Source organism: Arctopsyche grandis, chromosome 12 (assembly GCF_051622035.1).
Source record: "Arctopsyche grandis isolate Sample6627 chromosome 12, ASM5162203v2, whole genome shotgun sequence".
Lineage (NCBI taxonomy): Eukaryota > Metazoa > Arthropoda > Insecta > Trichoptera > Hydropsychidae > Arctopsyche > Arctopsyche grandis.
In genome coordinates, this window is record NC_135366.1 from 7,862,592 (window position 1) to 7,882,967 (window position 20,376).

At 36.4% G+C, this 20,376-nt stretch overlaps 5 protein-coding genes across 9 annotated transcripts in view; 3 read left to right on the forward strand and 2 right to left on the reverse strand.

Annotated features, from left to right (window-relative positions):
• The window catches only part of LOC143920219 (queuosine 5'-phosphate N-glycosylase/hydrolase), a 529,776-nt gene that overhangs the window by 453,283 nt on the left and 56,117 nt on the right, over positions 1–20,376 (forward strand). The window lies entirely within an intron of this gene.
• Positions 1–20,376, reverse strand: part of LOC143920231 (uncharacterized) — a 433,558-nt gene that overhangs the window by 114,063 nt on the left and 299,119 nt on the right. The gene's annotated exons all lie outside the window — the stretch shown is intronic.
• Positions 1–20,376, reverse strand: part of Smr (nuclear receptor corepressor smrter) — a 99,922-nt gene that overhangs the window by 37,151 nt on the left and 42,395 nt on the right. Inside the window, exon 3 of the mRNA XM_077442940.1 lies at positions 2,403–2,945. Coding sequence (XP_077299066.1) covers positions 2,403–2,945 — 543 coding nt within the window. The remainder of the gene's footprint in view (positions 1–2,402; positions 2,946–20,376) is intronic.
• LOC143920235 (uncharacterized) lies at positions 6,112–9,447 on the forward strand. Of its 5 annotated transcripts, XM_077443018.1 has the most exons (3): positions 6,923–7,846; positions 7,886–7,958; positions 8,247–8,342. In XM_077443018.1, exon 1 carries the CDS (start codon positions 7,471–7,473, stop codon positions 7,789–7,791), a length of 321 nt encoding a protein of 106 aa, XP_077299144.1. In that variant the 5' UTR covers positions 6,923–7,470; the 3' UTR covers positions 7,792–7,846; positions 7,886–7,958; positions 8,247–8,342. The 5 variants fall into 5 exon arrangements, with proteins under 5 accessions (XP_077299145.1, XP_077299146.1, XP_077299142.1 ...); XM_077443019.1 differs by having other exon boundaries at positions 6,112–7,846; positions 7,886–9,447; XM_077443020.1 differs by having other exon boundaries at positions 6,112–7,958; positions 8,247–8,728.
• LOC143920210 (uncharacterized) lies at positions 6,917–20,187 on the forward strand. Its single transcript, XM_077442971.1, has 3 exons — positions 6,917–6,999; positions 15,608–15,759; positions 15,829–20,187. Exon 3 carries the CDS (start codon positions 17,298–17,300, stop codon positions 18,948–18,950), a length of 1,653 nt encoding a protein of 550 aa, XP_077299097.1. The 5' UTR covers positions 6,917–6,999; positions 15,608–15,759; positions 15,829–17,297; the 3' UTR covers positions 18,951–20,187.

The window sequence follows — 20,376 nt, forward strand, 5'->3', positions numbered from 1 at the left end:
TGTAATACCATAGGAAATGTACATTCAGTCTTAGCTCAACTTTCGTTTGAGACATTCATCCGTTTTCACATTTATCCGGCCTGTTTTTTTTTATTAATTCGCGACTCCCAACTATTGAACCGACTGCTACATATATAACTACGACCTGGACCGTCCTCGGATTTATCACTTTACGAATTAACTTACATACATATTACTTGACTTTCCGCTACAGATCTACAACCTGGACTGCCCTTGGATTCATCTTAAAGAGTGCATAAATGTATGTTTATAATTTCGAGTATACAAATCGAGTAAGCCTTCGAGTGTTGTTACTATTATTTTTACTTTATCTATGTACGTAGTAACAATAGATGAAGTTTTGTGATCATGCGAAAATTCGAACTCGAGATTTTGACTGATTCGAACTCAGAATCGATCACTGATCACGTTTTCATGATCAAGTTTTTTATTACATTTTAGCATGGAGAATATGAATGACACTGACGTTGAGTATGGAAAGTTTGCCCAGGCTTGGTCTAGACCCCCACACTGTCAAAACATTTGTGAGACAGCTATTTTACAAAATATCAGCATAGCACGAAAACAACAGATTCTAGCTCAGCATTGAAAGTGTTAATAACTTCTTTTGTTTATTTTATATTGTTGCAAGACATATAAGATAGTCTAAACACACCTTTACAAAACTCAAAATCCTCGGCGGTAGTTATATAGGGTAGTGATCTAGAAATTGTATAGAAAATTGTATCTACAATTTTTATACCTACTTTCTATTGGATTTCGAAATAATTCTAGTTGGAAATGTTGGCGAAATTGGCTTTCAACAGAAAAGACGTCAGCACAAGAGTTAAGAGGGCTGGATTCCCGAAACGTTTATTTTGTTGCCGTTCCTTTCTTCGATATATATATATTGAGTGAATGCGACAATATATATCAATATATATTGAGTGAATGCGACAGTTGCGCCTCGACCGATTAAATCGATATTTTAAATCAACAAAATCGAGGTTTCGTATTCTCCAGATTTTAAAAAAAAATTCATCCTCGGTATGAGAAAGATATTTTCTATGTTTGTGTGGTCGTATTTTTTTAAAAATTAACCGTTAAATAACCACCCTGGACTCTTTTCGTGGGTGTAAAAAAGAGGCGATTTTATAGATGTTTGGCGGCTCCTAACTCATATAAAAAATAATTAATCAAAAAAATAAAACCACAGAAACATGCCAATGGTGGATACCCATAGCATATTAAAAAATAATTTCAATGGACAATTTTTTGCGGAGCATCCTATTTACTACATCCTACGCTGTCCAACCGTCCGAAATTATATGCGAACCAGGCAGTATATGTCCGAGTATTTCATCAGGTAAAAGTCGATTTAATTCAGGGCACGGCAATACTATTGGCATCGCAAAGAGAAGCCAATCACAGGAAGGAGCGGGTCGACCGAGCCTCGCTTCCGATCCTAGAGGGTCCGCCCTGTCGAGAATTCCGACGTTTACCGTAGAATGCATGCAGTCGCCATGACACTTTTAAAAACTGTAAAACTACGATGTTAATTGAATAATATGTTACTTAAATGATTACTTTACTTATAATTAAACCAGTAAAATTATTTTGTAATAAAAAAAAAGTTTTTTAAAAACATACCTCTTCTATAATTTGTATATAAAATTATTATTTTGAATAAAAATACCAATAATTTTATTTTACTACCGCCATCAATGTTTAAAACTAAAAACTGGATAAAAGTCAGGCACTTTTCAGAAATTCAAATTTCAAACGCGTACGTACCCTTCCGGGTACGTACATCAACATCACGCGGGACGTACATCAACTCGCCAAAACCCTTAACTTACTTAAGTTTTGTAAGCGTCGAAGGGTAGCTACCCGTGGAGAAGAAACCAAAACCCGGAAGAAAAAAAATCTGAGTATGGCTGCTTTAGTAGCTATTTAACAGAACGAAAACTTATATTTAATAGTACTATTCGATTTTTTGAATAAATATATTTTTGGTTCAAACTTTGTTCTCCCATGGATTCTAAATAAAATAACCATATATATAACGTTAAGTGAATTTATACTCTTTCATTTCATATCATTTTCATTCATGTCCGCGAACGGGTCGGATTGCGCCCAATGACCTTTCCGGGCAAATTATTATGAAACACAGACCTTTTCCAATTGACAAAAATACGTAGCCTAAAGCCACTTCTATTATTATAACATTTCTTTGGGTACATATGCATGTATTTATGTATGTATGCGAAAGAATGTAGCTTTCTGAAAACGACCTCCCCTAACAAGGACACACACCCTGTAGGTTGTGTGCTTGTGGGTGTATTGAATAAATTGAAAGTGTGTTGGCATCAACAGGTGGTTAGAGTTAGAGGTGAACTTGCCTATAAGCGAGAGTGGGCGTGTGGGGCGCATGAGAGGCGGTTCGAGGGGGCTGGGGCTGGGTCTGAGGCTGCGGCTGTGGCTGCGACTGCGACTGAAGCTGGGGCTTCGGCAGGGGCGGAGGCGGCCGTAAGGACAGCTGGGAGATGGGCGGCAGCTGGTGGGGCGGCGGCTGATGGAGCGGCGGCTGATGGGGCGGCGGCTGATGGGGCGGGGGCTGATGGAGCGGCGTTTGATGGGGCGGCGGCTGATGGAGCGGCGGCTGATGGGGCGGCGGCTGATGGAGCGGCGGCTGATGGGGCGGGGGCTGATGGAGCGGCGGCTGATGGGGCGGGGGCTGATGGAGCGGCGGCTGATGGGGCGGCGGGGGCGGAGGCGGCAGCAGCAGGGAGGGCGGCAGCGCTCTCCGCCCCACCGGAGCGCCCCCGCCGTAGGAGCCCCCGGCGCCCCCCGCACTCCCCGCGCCCCCCACGCCACTCGCCACGGGCACCGACTTGCCGCCATACGCCGACAACGACGGCACGTGCTCCGACGATTGACCGCCCCTGGAAACAAAACAAACGCGAGATGTAAACAAACTTTCATTACTTAGTATTGCTAAACAACAAATGTAAATATGTATATGTAGGTATATATGTATATGTACGAGCAGACGGTGACTGTCGACGATTCCCGATAAGTGTACGCACACTCACCAAAGTCCACAATGACTGATACGGTTTCGTGTTCATTGCAATAAATGTCTACCACATCACACACAAACATATATCTAAAGAAAGTTATGCTTATGGCACGGTTAAACCAAGGTCGCCACCGATGTAAATAAATAAAAGAAAATCCCGTTATCGTTTCACCTAATAAAAATGGAAAACCTACTTATGCTGCGTACGGACCAAACCAACGACGATTTTGGTCCAACGTTTTAACCAGCAGGATAAAACCAGTAGCGTACAAAATATCGAAATAAAAATTAAATTTAAAAATTGAAATTAAATATCAAAACTAAAAATATTATTATTATATTAAAATTAAATTCAAATATCAAAATAAAATTATAATCAATATATTAAAATTAAAATAAAATATTGAAAGTAAAAACAGAAAATGCCCAATTTAAATAAATTTTCGAGATTGACCTAAAATTAGATCATCAACAATCACATACAGGTAATCCTCGACTTTTGTTTGTCGAAGATGTTTTGACTTACGAAGATACGCACTAAGATCGAAAAAAAAATCAAAGAATTATTATTTTTACTTCCCCGTAATGCGCAGTTACTGAGAATATATCATGTGTTAGTATGGGTGACCGAGCGATGGTCCCAACCCGAAACGTTGTCGGTTTATCAAACGAAATTTTTTTAGTCTTCAATTGTTTCTCTCGTCGAAATAAATCAATTAATTAAATCATTTCAGAGGTAAATTTTATCGGATAATGTCTTCAATTGTTTCTCTCATCGAAATAAATCAAATAATTAAATCCATCTCAGAGGTAAAATTTATCGGATAATGTGTGATTATTAATTTTATTTCGACGAAAGAAAAAAAACCCTTTGACAAATCACCGACATTTTTTTTGTTAAATATTTCATTCGACGGCGAAACACAGTAGTGTATCGTGACGACTTATAAGAAACAATAACAAGGTTTTTTTCGCTCGTAATTATAATATTTCTCTGGTTGTAATGCGTATCGTCGTAATTCAAAACATTGTTGTAATTCAAAACATCAACGATGGTCTAATTTTAGCTCAATCTCGCTCGTTAGCTTAATTTTGATATTTAATTTCAATTTTTTATTTCGATATTTTGTACGCTACTGGTTTTAAAAGTTGGCCCAAAATCGTCGTTGGTTAAATATTTCCGAAGGGGGAAACACAGTAGTGTATCGTGACGACTTATAAGAAACAATAACAAGGTTTTTTTCGCTCGTAATTATAATATTTCTCTGGTTGTAATGCGTATCGTCGTAATTCAAAACATCAACGATGATCTAATTTTAGCTCAATCTCGCTCGTTAGCTTAATTTTGATATTTAATTTCAATTTTTTTATTTAATTTTTATTTCAATATTTTGTACGCTACTGGTTTTAAAAGTTGGCCCAAAATCGTCGTTGGTTTGGTGCGTACAGACCATTATGCGCGCTTACGGTACAAATTATTTTACACGAAGAAATTTCGATGAGTTCGCCCATCGAAAAATATTCTAATAGATTTAACCCTTTGCCCGCGGCAATAAATATAGCGAACAAGCCCTTTTCCGCGAATTTGGCTCGCGGCCACCTTTTCCGCGAATTTGGCTATCGAGTTTTCGACCTTAAATACAGATTTTAATATTTACTCAAGAAACCAGATATGTTAATTAACACATAAAGTATTATTTTAAACAATAAAATACATAATATAGCTCGTAGTTTTGGCTTAATTATCAAATAATCATTCTTCATACAATTGAGACGTATCGTCTCAATTGTATGAAGACGTGATGTCACATAAACGAGGTGTCAGTATGGTTGCACAAAAACCTATAATAATTCAAATTGTTAAATGTTAGAATTATTATTTTTATAATTGTATTTTTACAATTCATAACATTTCATCCAGGTTTTTTTCAAGGGGGGGGGGCGATATTAAAAAAAACATAAGCAATAGGGTTGCCAACAGAGAAGTGAAAAAAAAAGCACTTTTTCCCGTTCCCGTTTTTCCTGTTCCCGAGTTAACGTCGTGGTAATCTGACCTTATCCAGCGTTTTGGCTCGTGTGGCTTCGATAAGTAAATGTTTCGCTTTCAATCAAATTAAATTACAGTAATGATAATTTGTGGGAAAAACGCAGGCGGCGAACAAATTTGAATTTATTCAATTGTTTGTTTATTTTACCCTAACAGCGCATTTATTCAATTGTTTGTTTGAAATTATGAATGGTGACAAATAATACGTATATATGTAAGTCGGTTGCCAATTTGGTGACAATTTATTTACACGATCAATCTATTAATTAGTTAATCTGGTTTCAACAATGAGATAACTTATCAGATAATTGGCAAACTCTCATAGGAAACTATCGACTTGGAGTCACAAATATCCAAATCAGACTATCGGCATTGCAGAAATATTACAAATATTTTAAACCAAGGCTCCAACCCAGGATATCTCAGTGGTTAGCATTAACTTAACCACCGAGCTACACTTCTTGCTAATTTAATGTTAGAACTTAATTATTGAAGTGTGTAAAATAATTAAGTCAAAATGAAAAAATGATACCCAGCTTATCCATTTACATACATGTGTATATGTATACTGTTTCACTACCGGTTGATATTTATTGTCTAGTTTAATTTGCAACGTATATTTTAAAATTCAGTATCCCTTCGAATGCTGACCAACGCCGATCGGCGTTGTATATTGAGTATGTACAAAGTAAACAAGATAGCATTGGAAAAAATCTAGCATTGAAAAAAATGCATTGAACATGGGTCGTGTATTCATTTTTCCGTGTCATTATTAATGACTCATTAATTTGTCAAAATTCATAAAGATTCGTCTACACCGGAATTTATAACCATAGCAGAATTCTAATTGCTGTTTATTTTAAATTATGGCTTGGCATTTAGATTATGAGCATTACATTTTAACAACAATGAAGATGAAACTGGTTTTGGAAAAATACAATAATTAATAGACTTCTTTTGTTTATTTTATATTATTGCAAGACATATTTGATAGTCTAAACACACCTTTACAAAACTCAAAGTCCTCGGCGGTAGTTATCTAGGGTAATGATCTAGGAATTGTTTGAATTAGCTACAATTTTCTGCTTTCTATTGAATTTATAAATAATTCTAGTTGGAAATGTTGGCGAAATTTTCAGCGTGGCGGGCTTTCAGAAAATACGTCAGTACCCAAACGGGTTATAATCGAAGATGTGAAAATCATTTAATATTAAAATAAAAATACTATGAATTTTCTTGGACCCGACCAACATTGAAGAAAATTTGACACATATTTTTTTTAGACATTGTAGTCCGCATGCATATAAATATAATAAAATCTCAAATCTCAAGTATCTGCAATGTATGGATGGAAAAATGGCAATCAATTAAAAACTATAGTTGCTCCTAATTATGAATCGTACACTACGTTAAAAATGATAAAAAAAAAATACCTAAAAGAAAACTTTCGAAATTTGGTCATCAAATATTCAACGCATATTTTGTTTTATAAAAAGAAAATACGTCAAGTCGACGACGACTACGACGACGAACTGTCAAAACAAGACCGCAAAGTGGACTGACAGGCGACCGAGCGCACAGCATCACTGTCGAAAATGACACGAGCGGACGTCCCGCCCAGCGGCGATGACCGCGCAGTGGGGAGGGTTCAAAGTCACCCGATTGGTCGGCGGCCATGTTTCGAGCACACGCCGCCCAATAGTAACGTATTTCCCCCTCCACGAAAGCCTACTACGCCTCCCCCTCCACTTTTACAACGTGATCGTCGGGGCATCGCACGCAGACGTGCCAGTCGAGCGGGGATCGCGGCCGCGCTCGCTTGCCAGCGCGCACACAGATCTCCACCCATCGAAACATCAGGAATAAAATTGCAAGTGCAGACGTAAAGAACCGTGTGCATGTATAATCATTGGCGTAGTCTAGTATCGATTGATTTTTATTTGTATTATTATGTTTTCGAAGAAAAGTCCAATGTACTTGTATTATTATTATTATTATAAGTATAATGTATTGCAGATGTTTCGAATGAATGAATTCCGAGAATAAAATGTTTGTACATATGTATGTATGGTATTGTACGGAAAGAGTGGTTCGGCTAGGAGTGTATCAGTCGGGCAGTTGTGTGCGCAATAAATACGCAGCGGCCGGCATGTCAGGTCGCGGCGGATGACGCATCGCATGTGCGACTCGCCGGCCAGAGGGGGGTAGTAAAGTGGAGACGGAACGCGGAGGGAAGGGGGGTGCAGGCTGCCAGTGTCCCCCCTCCCTCCCCGCTTCCCCCCGCCTGAAGGCCGGTCGCCACGCTGGAAGGAAAAACGGCAACGTCGCACATTCGTTTCTGATGCCGTTGCTGCTGGTGGTGCTGCTGCTGCCACTAATGCCATTCCATAAACCACGCAAACAATGCATCGTTTACCACCGAATCTCGACTACACGTCTACTCGACCGTGCGCTGGACCGGGCTATTTCGCACTGCTATGCAACCTGTTCCGTTCACTACCCTTTTCTCCTCGACCTATATTGCCAATATTCGAATTCTCGGGCGTCATGTAGTACTACTACTACTACTGAACGTTCTCTTCCATTACGTGACCAAAAATATAAGGAAATGTTTCATATTCTCGGGTCTTTGCAAAAGTTTGATCAAGACGAAAGCGGCTAAATTTAAATTGTCACTTCAAAATGTACCGACTCGGACACCAAATTGAACGATATTAGTAAGATCGAGTGTTCTTGATAGTTAATAAAAAGTTTAGTAATTATAAGAAATTAAAATGACATGTAAATTCAATTTATTGAATTACTAGTTATTTTACTCGGCTTCGCTCAGTATTTATAATATAAAAAGCGTAAACATGGCGAATCTAATAGTAAATATTCATTTGTTTTTTAAATACCTCCTTTTTTATGAAATTTATTTGGATCGAAAAAAAAATCGAATCGTAGTCATAGAAATTTTTACTTGTTTATGAAGTTCCCAACCAAAGATACATACATACTTACATACGTACAAAGTCTCTTCCGAAATTATATATTAGATTAGTAATGAAGTAGGTATAAATAAAAATTAAGCATGTACATTTATAGTATACTAGTGGTTTTACCCGGCTTCGCTAGGTATTTTTAATATAAACAGCTTAAACATGGAAAAACAATCTAATAGTAAACATTAATTTGTTTTTTTATTAAATTTATTTGAATCGAAAAAATATAATATTCAAGGATATCGATGTCGTCGTTATAGAAACTTTGATTTGTTTTCGATGCTCCCACTCACACCTTACATAGTTACATATAAAGTCTCTTTCGAAATTATATATTAGATGTGTATGAATTTCATACACAAACAAATCAATTAAATAAAAAAAAAACATGAGACGGAGGAAACACTCGGTTTTGGCCACAACACATCAAAGTACGTGCAATTCAACGGTTTTATTTATAATGTAATGTTATGATAAAATTTCAAAAATAAATTATTAAATTTCAATTAATGAAAATTGGAAACTATAGTTGACACCAGTTATTAACGCACCATCTCAAATCGAACGAATGCACCAAATATTTACTTTATAAAAATTAAAACTTTTATTTTATTATAAGCTTTGTTTAATTCCATTGTCCATTTTCTAGTACTTTTTTTATTCCACCTCTATATTTACTTAGAGATAATTCTTTGGAAATGATGATGAATACAATCAATTCTCCTATAACACGTTGAATCAACTAAAAAAAAAAAAAGTAAATAGAAAATTTACGAAAAATGTTATCTTAAATTTTTGTTATTTTTGTTATTTTTCTTTTCCCTTCTTATCTATTTACCGTTTCTTTCGGAATAGATCTAGCGTATTATAGGATAGTTGACTGTATCTACGTCACAAATCAGCATGGACAGTTTTAAGGTCCAAAAGACAATTTATAAACATCGCTTTTCAGATAGTTGATTCGAATTCAAATGTTGAAATAAAACAACAATTTTTATTTTTTATTCGGACAAAAACAGATCAAAAAGTTGCTCCATTAAAAATAAAAGTTTACGTTTATAAAAAAAATCGCAAGTATAATATTATTTATTTAAAGTTTGGACCATTATAGCATTACAGGAATTCCTAATGCGCCACAATGGTCAAAAATATAAAAGAAAAGAAAAGAAACAAAATAATAACTAAAGAAATTATATACCTTCGTATGTAAAACGCACTAAATTCAAGAATAAAATAAAAAATAAACGACGAATAATTTCAAATGTTTCGAATGTTTGACAAAAAAGTAAAAATTTATTTGATTACAATTTCATTAATTGCATGTAATTGAATGCAAAATCATAAAAAAACACACTTGGATAACTATACATATATAATGTGTACGTGTTGACGTACGATTTCAACATTTTCTATGAAAAATGGCAACATCGTCGGTGACCCGGTCAAATTGTAAAGGTGATCTATTGACGGCGTACGATAAAATTAACCTTCCGAGTGCAAATATCAAAACAAGGATTACAGAAGTATGTATGCACACCCAGACACGCACAAGTGCACCCATAATGGCGCAACAAAGATAAGCTCGATCGTTGTCAATTAAACTTTCAAACTTTACACACATCGTCCACCTTCGCCGAACACAAAATAATGACATCGAAGTATCCACTTACTTCCTTGTTTATTTACCAAGATTTGACAATTAATTCTGCGACAAAAATACATTGCATTCACGCACAGCTCTAAACATGTGTGCGTGCGCGTGTGTGTGGGCATGTGTATACGCACTAGAGTAGTGGCGAGAAAGAGACAACATAGGTCTATAAAACGAGACAGCGAGAGTACAGACGGTGGTGGGGAGGGGGAGGGCGAGGGGGGGAGGAGTACGAGTACTGGTACTAGTATGGGTGCGCCTCAGAGGACATTCGCGCTGCGGCCGTGGCGCGGGACTCACTGCGGGAGTGCGGCGCATGGCTTGGTCCTCGGACGCGATCTCGATACACTTTTGCCAACTGCACTCTATGCAAAATACAAGTTCAACAGAAAGTGAAAACAATCCGATCACTGACGTCATAATATCATAATAAAACACATACGCATCACTGTCACTAAACTTTGTGCTACACGCCTGAAATGCGTCGCAAATGTACGCGATGAAACAAACGAATACTTGTGTTTTATCCGATTAATGTTGAACTATTAAAAAAATAAGAAAATTTCTTGAAATGAAATTTAATAGAGAATGATATAAAATATTTACATTGAACTTGTCTATTAAACGAATAAAGTTTTTTAAGTCTAAATTTACCGATAAATCGGTTAATTTTTAGTTATAGCTGAACATGCTATCGCATTCACCCCCCACTCGACCCGCGATGGCCAATCACATTTCGTTTCAGTTTCGCATTGCATTTTGGTCAAGAAATACGACATCGTTCGTGCGTATAGCCGTCGGTAGAATTGACTTTTATTTTCTATAAGTTATTAGTTCGTGTTTGGAAATATTTACATAAATAAAATTTTAATATAAAATACGTAAGTTGTTGATATTGTTAATTTATTTTTGGAATAAGTATATATTTTATATTAATGGATATTTATATCTTTTAGACGATAAAACTAATTATTGTCAACGTCATGTTATGGATAGTAAAACTTACAGTAATATTATTTAAGAATTTGCGTTGAATTATATTGTAATAATATTTTATAGTTAAAAATAAGAAATAATTTAATAAAAATAAATAAATAATTTTACGCCCTTATTGTTAAAACACATTGCGTCTCACGCTACATCGGATCGACTATAAATACCGGTAAAATATAGAAAAAAAACGCTTGCATGCTTAGTCTGTGCCGTCGCGACTTTCCTAAAACTCGTCCACTACAGTGTTTTCGGTGATTTTTTAATCTATTAACATGGTTGTGACAGTAATCGATAAAGATGATTCCTATGTTTGAAGAAATGTAGGAGAAGCTTGTTGAAATAATAAGATCGTATGAATTAACAATGACCTAAAGAAACAAAGCCCTTCCCAGTTAAAAACCACGAGCACGTGCATGCCGTACAATTCAGTGTTTTGCGTCTTTATCGTTCTCACGAGTTTCCAGACGAAATATAAAAATGACAATATATCAACAGTGAGTCCTTACACCTTGAATTTAGGACAAAGGTTGATGCTAGTTAATAAATAGGTTTTGAACGAACGGAAGGCTATATACGAATTTTCTTACTTGGACATCCAAAAATCAAATTTTTCAAAGATGGAAAATGGCTGTAATCATGCTACTATTTCAGTGATCGGTAAAATTCATCTTATGTAAACTATTTCATCTAGTTTTATAGTCTCGGATATATTTCATAATTTATGAATTTACCGTTACAAGTACTGATTTATCGACAAATTTACCTGGCCATTTTCTAGCCATTTACCAGTTTACCGGTAATGAACTTCATAGGTATGCAGAACATATTTATATTTAATTTCAGTAATCTTTACGGTAGACAAACTAAATCTGAATTAATATTAATCAAAAAAGTTTAGCATACACGAACCTTAAAATACGCGATTCCTACTGGTCAGAACATTTTATCTGACCAATCAGAATCGTGTATTTATGTACAACCCAAACACGTAGATGAAAACCATTTCGTTTGCATCCTCTAACGAACTACTCTTAGTATCTATACACATATAGTATGCGTAGTTCATTGGAAGTTGCAAATCTTTTTTTACTTGCGACTCCCACGTATGTATTATGCTACGTACGGACCAAACCAACGACGATTTTGGGCCAACGTTTTAACCAGCAGGATAAAACCAGTAGCGTACAAAATATCGAAATAAAAATTAAATTTAAAAATTGAAATTAAATATCAAAATTAAAACTATTATTATTATATTAAAATTAAATTCAAATATCAAAATAAAATAATAATCAATATATTAAAATTAAAATAAAATATTGAAAGTTAAAACAGAACATGCCCAATTTAAATAAATTTTCGAGATTGACCTAAAATTAGATCATCAACAATCACATACAGGTAATCCTCGACTTTTGTTTGTCGAAGATGTTTTGACTTACGAAGATACGCACTAAGATCGAAAAAAAATCAAAGAATTATTATTTTTACTTCCCCGTAATGCGCAGTTACTGAGAATATCCCATGTATTAGTATGGGTGACCGAGCAATCGTCGCAATCCGGTGCGTTGTCGGTATATCAATCGAAATTTTTTTAGTCTTTAATTGTTTCTCTCATCGAAATAAATCAATTAATTAAATCATATCAGAGGTAAAATTTATCGGATAATGTCTTCAATTGTTTCTCTCGTCGAAATAAATCAAATAATTAAATCCATCTCAGAGGTAAAATTTATCGGATAATGTGTGATTATTAATTTTATTTCGACGAAAGAAAAAAAAACCCTTTGACACATCACCGACAGTTTTTTTGTTAAATGTTTCATCGACGGCGGAAACACGGTAGTATATCGTGACGACTTTTAATAAGAAATAACAACAGGGTTTTTTTCGCTCGTAATCAGAGAAATTATAATATTTCTCTGGTTGTAATGCGTATCGTCGTAATTCAAAACATTGTTGTAATTCAAAACATCAACGATGATCTAATTTTAGCTCAATCTCGCTCTTTAGCTTAATTTTGATATTTAATTTCAATTTTTTAATTTAATTTTTATTTCGATATTTTGTACGCTACTGGTTTTAAAAGTTGGCCCAAAATCGTCGTTGGTTTGGTGCGTACGGACCATTATACGCTGGGTATACAGCATACATACAATTCTATAAAAATGCTCAAGGAGTTACAGAAGAATGCAATAAGAAAAAAAGCTCATTCAGAGCATACGTCATACGAAAAATGCTGTACTAATTTTAATTTACAATGGCAATGTGTTATGTGTGGTACTTCACGCAATTGGTCAACGTTTTCATACTGCCCCTTCATATAAAACCTCCCCAAGGTGGAAAATATCACATTCAGGGACAGCAGCAACGATTTCATTGAGAAGTCGAATAGCTCTTGGAATAGGAGCCATTCGAAAAAGTAATGTGCGAGCAGCAGGTACAACCATCAAATGATGATGTCTACCACGCACATAATTATTAGGGTTAAAAGTCCCAACTGTTCCAGCAACAACGGGCATTACGTATTACCACGCAATAGCTGGAGAACGAAACGAATTAACGAGAAGTTTCTCCGAAGTTCAAGGGAATTATACCTAAGCATGCCCAAGAGGAAAGGAGTAGGATAGAGATATGGGTAGTACCCATACTCTTTCTTATAAAGAAAACGAAGAAATGCTTTTTGCACTTTTTCTATAATTAGAGAGTAGTTTGCTTCATGCGGATTTCACACAATTGCATTATACTCTAGCGTACTTCTAACAAGCGAGTTGAAAAGCAAGCGAGAAGACAAGGGGTTGGAGAATAATCTAGCATATCTCAAGACAAAAAAAAGTATTATTAGTATTATATCATACAAAGAAAATGTATATATCAATTAACATCCACAGAGGAATCTATAATCAAATTTGTAAATTTGCAGCATTTTATACAATTCAGCGAAATTCGTGATTGCTGAGAACTCGAGATTTGCGAGAAAATGAGTAAGGTTGCCAATTTGTTAAATCAAACAGCCAAAATCAGATAAATTGGCAAACTCTGATAGGAAACGATCGACCCGAGGTCACAAATACAAGGTCTGGCCAGCAGAAACCAGTGGGATTTGAACCCGTGACCACTTTGATCAAAGCATTATATGATAACCACTAGCCTATTCTACTGGTTAAAACTTTGTTCGAAGCACTATATAAACAAGAAAATGCAATGGCTAAAAGTAAACGTTTACCCTTCGCCAAGTATTACATTAGCTGCACTAACGCTAATACATATGTAGATTAGTGATTCTGAAGTGTCGGGACCGGCGACATGGTAATTTCAAAATCCCGGGACTTGCCGGGTCTCGAGACTTTTGTTTGTTCATCAATAAAATTGAATTAAAAAGGCGTATTTTTTTAATACATTTGAGTATGTACTTAGTGAGAAATAGTTTTTAATACGCTAATATTCGATTCGTTTCAAATATGGCTCATATTCAAGTCAGTCAACCATTTTTCAACGAAGTTTTACAATTTAAAAAATCGTTCTATCATGGCTATCAACGTATTACACTTTTTCTTTACATCTAAGTTTATAATATTATATTTTACATATTTTTGGATTTTTTAAAAGGCTCTTCTATGTATATTTCTCTTTCGTCTGACAACATTTGCATTAGATACCCTACATTCTTCCGATCGTTTTGAAACTTTGCCATTTTGCGCGGTTTGGTCAACAATATATATTCAACTCAAATTCGCCAATACGATGGTGAAAAATAATCGTAATAGACGAGATTAAAAAATGCTACAATTTTTTGTTAAATGTCCCGGGACTCGAGACAACTGAAAAGCCAGAAATTCCCGGGAAAAAAGTCGCGGGACGTCTCGTCACAGAATCACTACTAGATATACTGTATATACTTATCCAGAAGATATATTCTCTCGTATCTAGTGTGTCACATTGATTATTATTACTATTCGACCAAAACTCAAACCGGGACTTGGCAATTCACTGATACGCTATTGCACTATAGATACCAACTCTTGTACGTTTATAGTTGTTTGGTCGTTTCGACGTGCACCGGTTCTGCGAGAATACCAGAATCGAGTACAGGCACAAACCAGACCAGATTGAACTGGCCATCTGCCCACACTGGACCACATACGTACCAGGACGGACTCAGACGAGACCCATGTGCCGCTAACACCTCCGGCTACCGTTCCCCTCACATGCTTTTATAAAATCGAATGAAACGTAGACATCGATATGATTGTCGAGAAGAAATAAAACAGCAGGACTCGAAAATAGGAGGAAGCCGTCGGTTACGAAGATCTGAATACCGCCTACTGTGAACGTAAACTTGCTCACCGTCGCATATCGGTTTCGGAAATGCCAATCTCGAAAACAACGTCAGACTTGCTACTTTACCTGGAGTCGAGAAAATGATGACGATTTTGTTTTATTAATTCGTTACCTACTGCTATTTTAGAGCGATTTGGCAAAACAGGAAAACGTACAAAGCCTCTACTGAGAATTGGCGATTCATTCGAAAAGAACGTGTAAAAAATCCACGCTTCAAATTTTGATGAGACAACTTGATTGATAAATAATTCTCTGCATGTATTCGATTCAAGACTATAGGAATATTCAAATGAAATTAAAAAATACATAGGTACAATTGTTGTATCTATGTATTCATGTAAAAATTGTCACAAAATTGTAAAAAGAAAATTTTTTGGTGACAAAACCGCGCACGACAATTTTATTTATTTATACAATGTTAGCTAATTTTAATGTAATACATACATAATTACATAACTCCAAAATTATAAATACATATATACTAAACTTATATTCACTGTCTTTCACAGAGTTGTCTTCTCGCACCTCGCAAGAATGCATCCACGGTCTTAGAAGACCCGACGCACTTAGGGAGGGCATTGTACATGAGCACAACCCTGTGAAAGACACCACCAGCTGTCTTCTTTTTACATACCTCCTTTGCATTTCACATGGTTTTCGTGTTAGTGGTAATTTTTATATCTCTTATCTTTCCTTACTCTACCTACAACTAAATTGTTTTTATTTCTAGTATAATAACTAGTCGCCGGAGCCTGAGGGGGCCGTGTATTGTTCAAAGGTTGTAAATGCATTGTTAAAGGTTTGCCGAACAATGGATAGCACTGTGACTATCCTACCTCTACTTATGACAATACCGCATAAAACCCCGTCGATGTCATGCAAAATAGAACTAGAAAATTAAATAAATAAGTTCGACCGAGGTTGTTGGTGAATATTTAAAATAGATAAAATATCGTATTGTATCATAATTTAAATTTTAGAACAATCGATTAATTTTAATGGTTTTGTAACGTAGAGTTTAAGGGCGAAAACACACTGAGTGGGACGTGTTTTTTTTTTACTTACGCCCATATTCGTGTTACACTGTCAACCCCTGGAGTGTTTTCGGTGATATTTTATCCTTGCTTGACAGTCATAGATAACAGCGAATCCCATATTTGAAGAAATGTAGGAGAAACTTGTCGGTTACATGTGGAAATGCATACACGTCAGACCTAAACATATTCATTATGCACGTGCCCAGCGGGAAGCCAAGGACACATGACGTCCCATACTACTGAGTGTGTTTCGTCCTAATTAGGTGATTGGTCGACCACTGGTTTACTAGTGCAGATTACCTGATCTCGCGTTCGCGTCTAAAAGGCCTTACCATATGAATAAACCATATACAACAATCAATATGGTCTCGCGATCTATCAATCAATGATCTTTCTGTGCTGAGAGTACATCTTGTGTATAAATACTAGGTGGATCTGTTCCTCGCATTCATTTGGAGCTGGATCGTCGACGGATCTACTACTTCTATAACCACGCTGCGTCTTTCACTCCGATCTCGGAAACCTCTCTATACATCCACGCTACAGTATTTAAATCCATAATTTTCAGAACGCTATTTAACATATAATGTTGTAAAAAGTACGAAGTTCAATTAGGCTCTTGCAAAAACATTATTTTTGTTAATTTTGCGACCACGTCTATTTATGAAAATATACATATTTCTATACATATATACCAGTGGCTTGCGGTGGAAATATCTCTGTTTCTATCGAACAGCGTTACTTGGGTGTGCGCGAATTAGGATACAAAAGGATGCGGTATCACAGCATCCTCTTGTATCGTACTCGCGCAAATGTACATAAATAACGTTGTGCGATAGAAACAGAGAAATTTCCACCGCACGCAACTGGTATATAAATGTAGAATTGATTTTTAAACGAGCCGAGATAGAGTGTGTGTGGTATGCCTGGGAAAGACCGGATGCGTGTTGTTATGGTCACTTGTTGGAGAACGAGCCCGAAGATATGTGTTAATAAATACATAGTTCTGACTTAATCTGCGTTTCACTTGGAATCCTTCACATCCGGATCCTATATTTGGGGGCTCGTCCGGGATGCCTGAAGACATTTCGAGTGACAGCCGGAAGCGGTCAGACGACGACGCGGAGTTTTGACAGTTGAGGTTAGGACGCGCGGTACGAGCATGAAGGCGAAGCCCGTGACGTCGGTGACGTCACGTCAGCGAACACGCCACACGACGATGATGATATCCACGACGAGAAAGACGACGCCAGTGGCAACGACGACGAGGGAGATACCACAGTTCAATTTCCGAGATCTGGAGGTTGATTTCGGTCTGCCGAAATATAACGGCAGAAATAGCCCTATTGCAGTGTGGATTGAGCGCCTCGAAGAAAACGCGCAAATCCTCGGCTGGACGGAGACACAACAGTTGGTGTATGGGCGGATGCTGTGTGAAGGAACTGCCAAGAACTTCTTGGACTCGGAAACGGGCATAATCACGTGGGCGATATTAAAAGAACGATTGACCAGAGAGTTTGGCCATCAGTTGAATAGTGCGGACGTGCACAGAGAACTGAGGTTAGAGAAAAAGGGAAAAGCAGAAGACAGTTTAAGCTATATCTACCGGATGAAGGGGATTGCAGCCAAGTGTAGTTTTATTGAGGAAGAGGCGATTATCGCGTACATAATTGGTGGACTTGGGTTTGATAAGTACGAAAAATTGATTCTGAGCTGGGCTGGATCTATTAAGGAGCTGAAGACGCGAATTACGCAGTGCGAGAAAATTAGAGAGGACGACGAACCCAGGGTGACGGGGCCCGTGAGAAACCGTGAAAACCGAGAAAGACTGAGTTCACGATGCTACAATTGTAGTGGACGTGGTCACTTAGCAGCCGACTGTAGGTTTAAGACGAGAGGAACTCGTTGTTTCAATTGTAACGAGTTTGGGCACATATCAGCTCAATGTAACAGCACCAAAACAAAGACTGTCTTGACAATACAAGAAGAAATAAGAGAACCAGTCAGTATTCTAACACAAGAGGACGAGGCGAACATGGCTGATGGAGATGTAAACATGGCCGATGTAAGTGTGAACAGTGATGGTTTGCACAGAAAAAGACCTTTGCAGCAACGGGCTTCACGAGAGATGTCTGCTCAAAGAGAACTCATTGTTTCCAATAATGAAGAGGACGATGCGAACATGGCTGATGGAGATGTAAACATGGCTGATGTAAGTGTGAACAGTGATGGTTTGCACAGAAAAAGACCTTTGCAGCAACGGGCTTCACGAGAGATGTCTGCTCAAAGAAAACTCATTGTTTCCAATGATGAAGAGGACGATGCGAACATGGCTGATGGAGGTGTGAACCTGGCTGATGGAAGTATGGACGGTGATGGTTTGCAAAGAGGAAGACTTTGGGACTACGGAGACATACCGTCTTCAAATACAGATCAACCACCCGATGATCAATTTAGAAAAGGATCTAAGGATTATAGTCATTTGAAGAATTCTGAAGATGAGAATAAAGAAGAGGAGAAACATAAAGACAAAGAGAAAGATATGGCTAAATCACAAGAAGGATTAAGAGACCCAGTCAAAATTTCAACACCGAAGGACACTGTATTCACTTTCAAGCTCGGTCGTAGTCGGATTGATGTTAATTCAATGGAAAAGAAAATAGAACCATGGATTGAGAAAAGACTTACTGGATGTATCAGTGAGCTAGAACCAATATGTGTTGACTTCATTTATGGTAAATTACTAGCAGAATATCTGTGGGGTGACGGCAGATTCCTCGGACAGTCACAGAGAATCGCCGAGGGCATTGGATAGAATTTAAGTTGCACCGATGGAAGTGAAGTGTGCGTTTGTGAATTAGAGAATAAGTGAAATGCCTGGAGGGTTTTTAGTTAAGCCTTACTTGTAATTTGATGATTGAAAAGTGTAATGTTTTATTGCTTATTCTAGTATTTTTGGGAAGTGCTTTGTATATTGAATCATGTTTTAATTTGGTTACATGCTTAGAAGAATATAAGATAACTGTATTGAAATGTAATTCTAGTAATGTTTTAAAATGTGATTGTTTCCGATGTAAAGATTTAACCTGTCATTGTAAAGGTATTGATTTTAATGTTTTATTGCTAATTCTAGTAATGTTTTGAAATGTGATTGTTTCCGATGTAAAGATTTAACCTGTCATAGTAAAGGTATTGATTTTAATGTTTATTGCTAATTCTAGTAATGTTTTAAAATGTGATTGTTTCCGATGTAAAGATTTAACCTGTCATTGTAAAGGTATTGATTTTAATGTTTTATTGCTAATTCTAGTAATGTTTTGAAATGTGATTGTTTCCGATGTAAAGATTTAACTTTTGTCATTGTAAAGGTATTGATTTTAATGTTTTGTATTGCTTGACATAATTTTAAATTGTAATTGTGATGATTGTGATGTGTAACTTTATTGAAGATTGAATTTTGTTGAAATGTAAAAATTGATTTGTAGTGAAATGTGTAACGATTAATTTGTTATAATTGTAATTGTTATGTAAATTGTAAAATGATTGATGTATAAGTGTATTGAAATGTAGTTGTGATGATGATTGTAATTGTGATTTAAATTGTAATTGTGACAATTGAAAGCATGTTTAGAAGAATATAAGATGATTTTATGGAATGGAAGATTAAACATTGTTGAGGATGATAGAGGAAATGTTTTAAAAGAATGTAAGATGATACATTGTATAGAGTGGAAAATGAAATGTAAAAGAATGTGAGATGAAACATTGTTGAGGATGATAGAGGAAATGTTTTAAAAGAATGTAAGATGATACATTGTATAGAGTAGAAGATGAAATGTAAAAGAATGTGAGATGAAATGCTGTAAAAATATAAAAGACGAAGAATGTCATCCGAGGGCGAATGACAGTCAGGAATGACCGAATGTAGAATTGATTTTTAAACGAGCCGAGATAGAGTGTGTGTGGTATGCCTGGGAAAGACCGGATGCGTGTTGTTATGGTCACTTGTTGGAGAACGAGCCCGAAGATATGTGTTAATAAATACATAGTTCTGACTTAATCTGCGTTTCACTTGGAATCCTTCACATCCGGATCCTATATATATAAAAATATTTTTTTTATATGAAATATAATACATGGGAATTAACTTTTGTCCTACGCGGCGCGGCTATGTCCGCGCGACATTGTCGGGGCGCCCAATTTTTGCTGCAAGGGTTCAATAGTATTTTCTGTATATTACA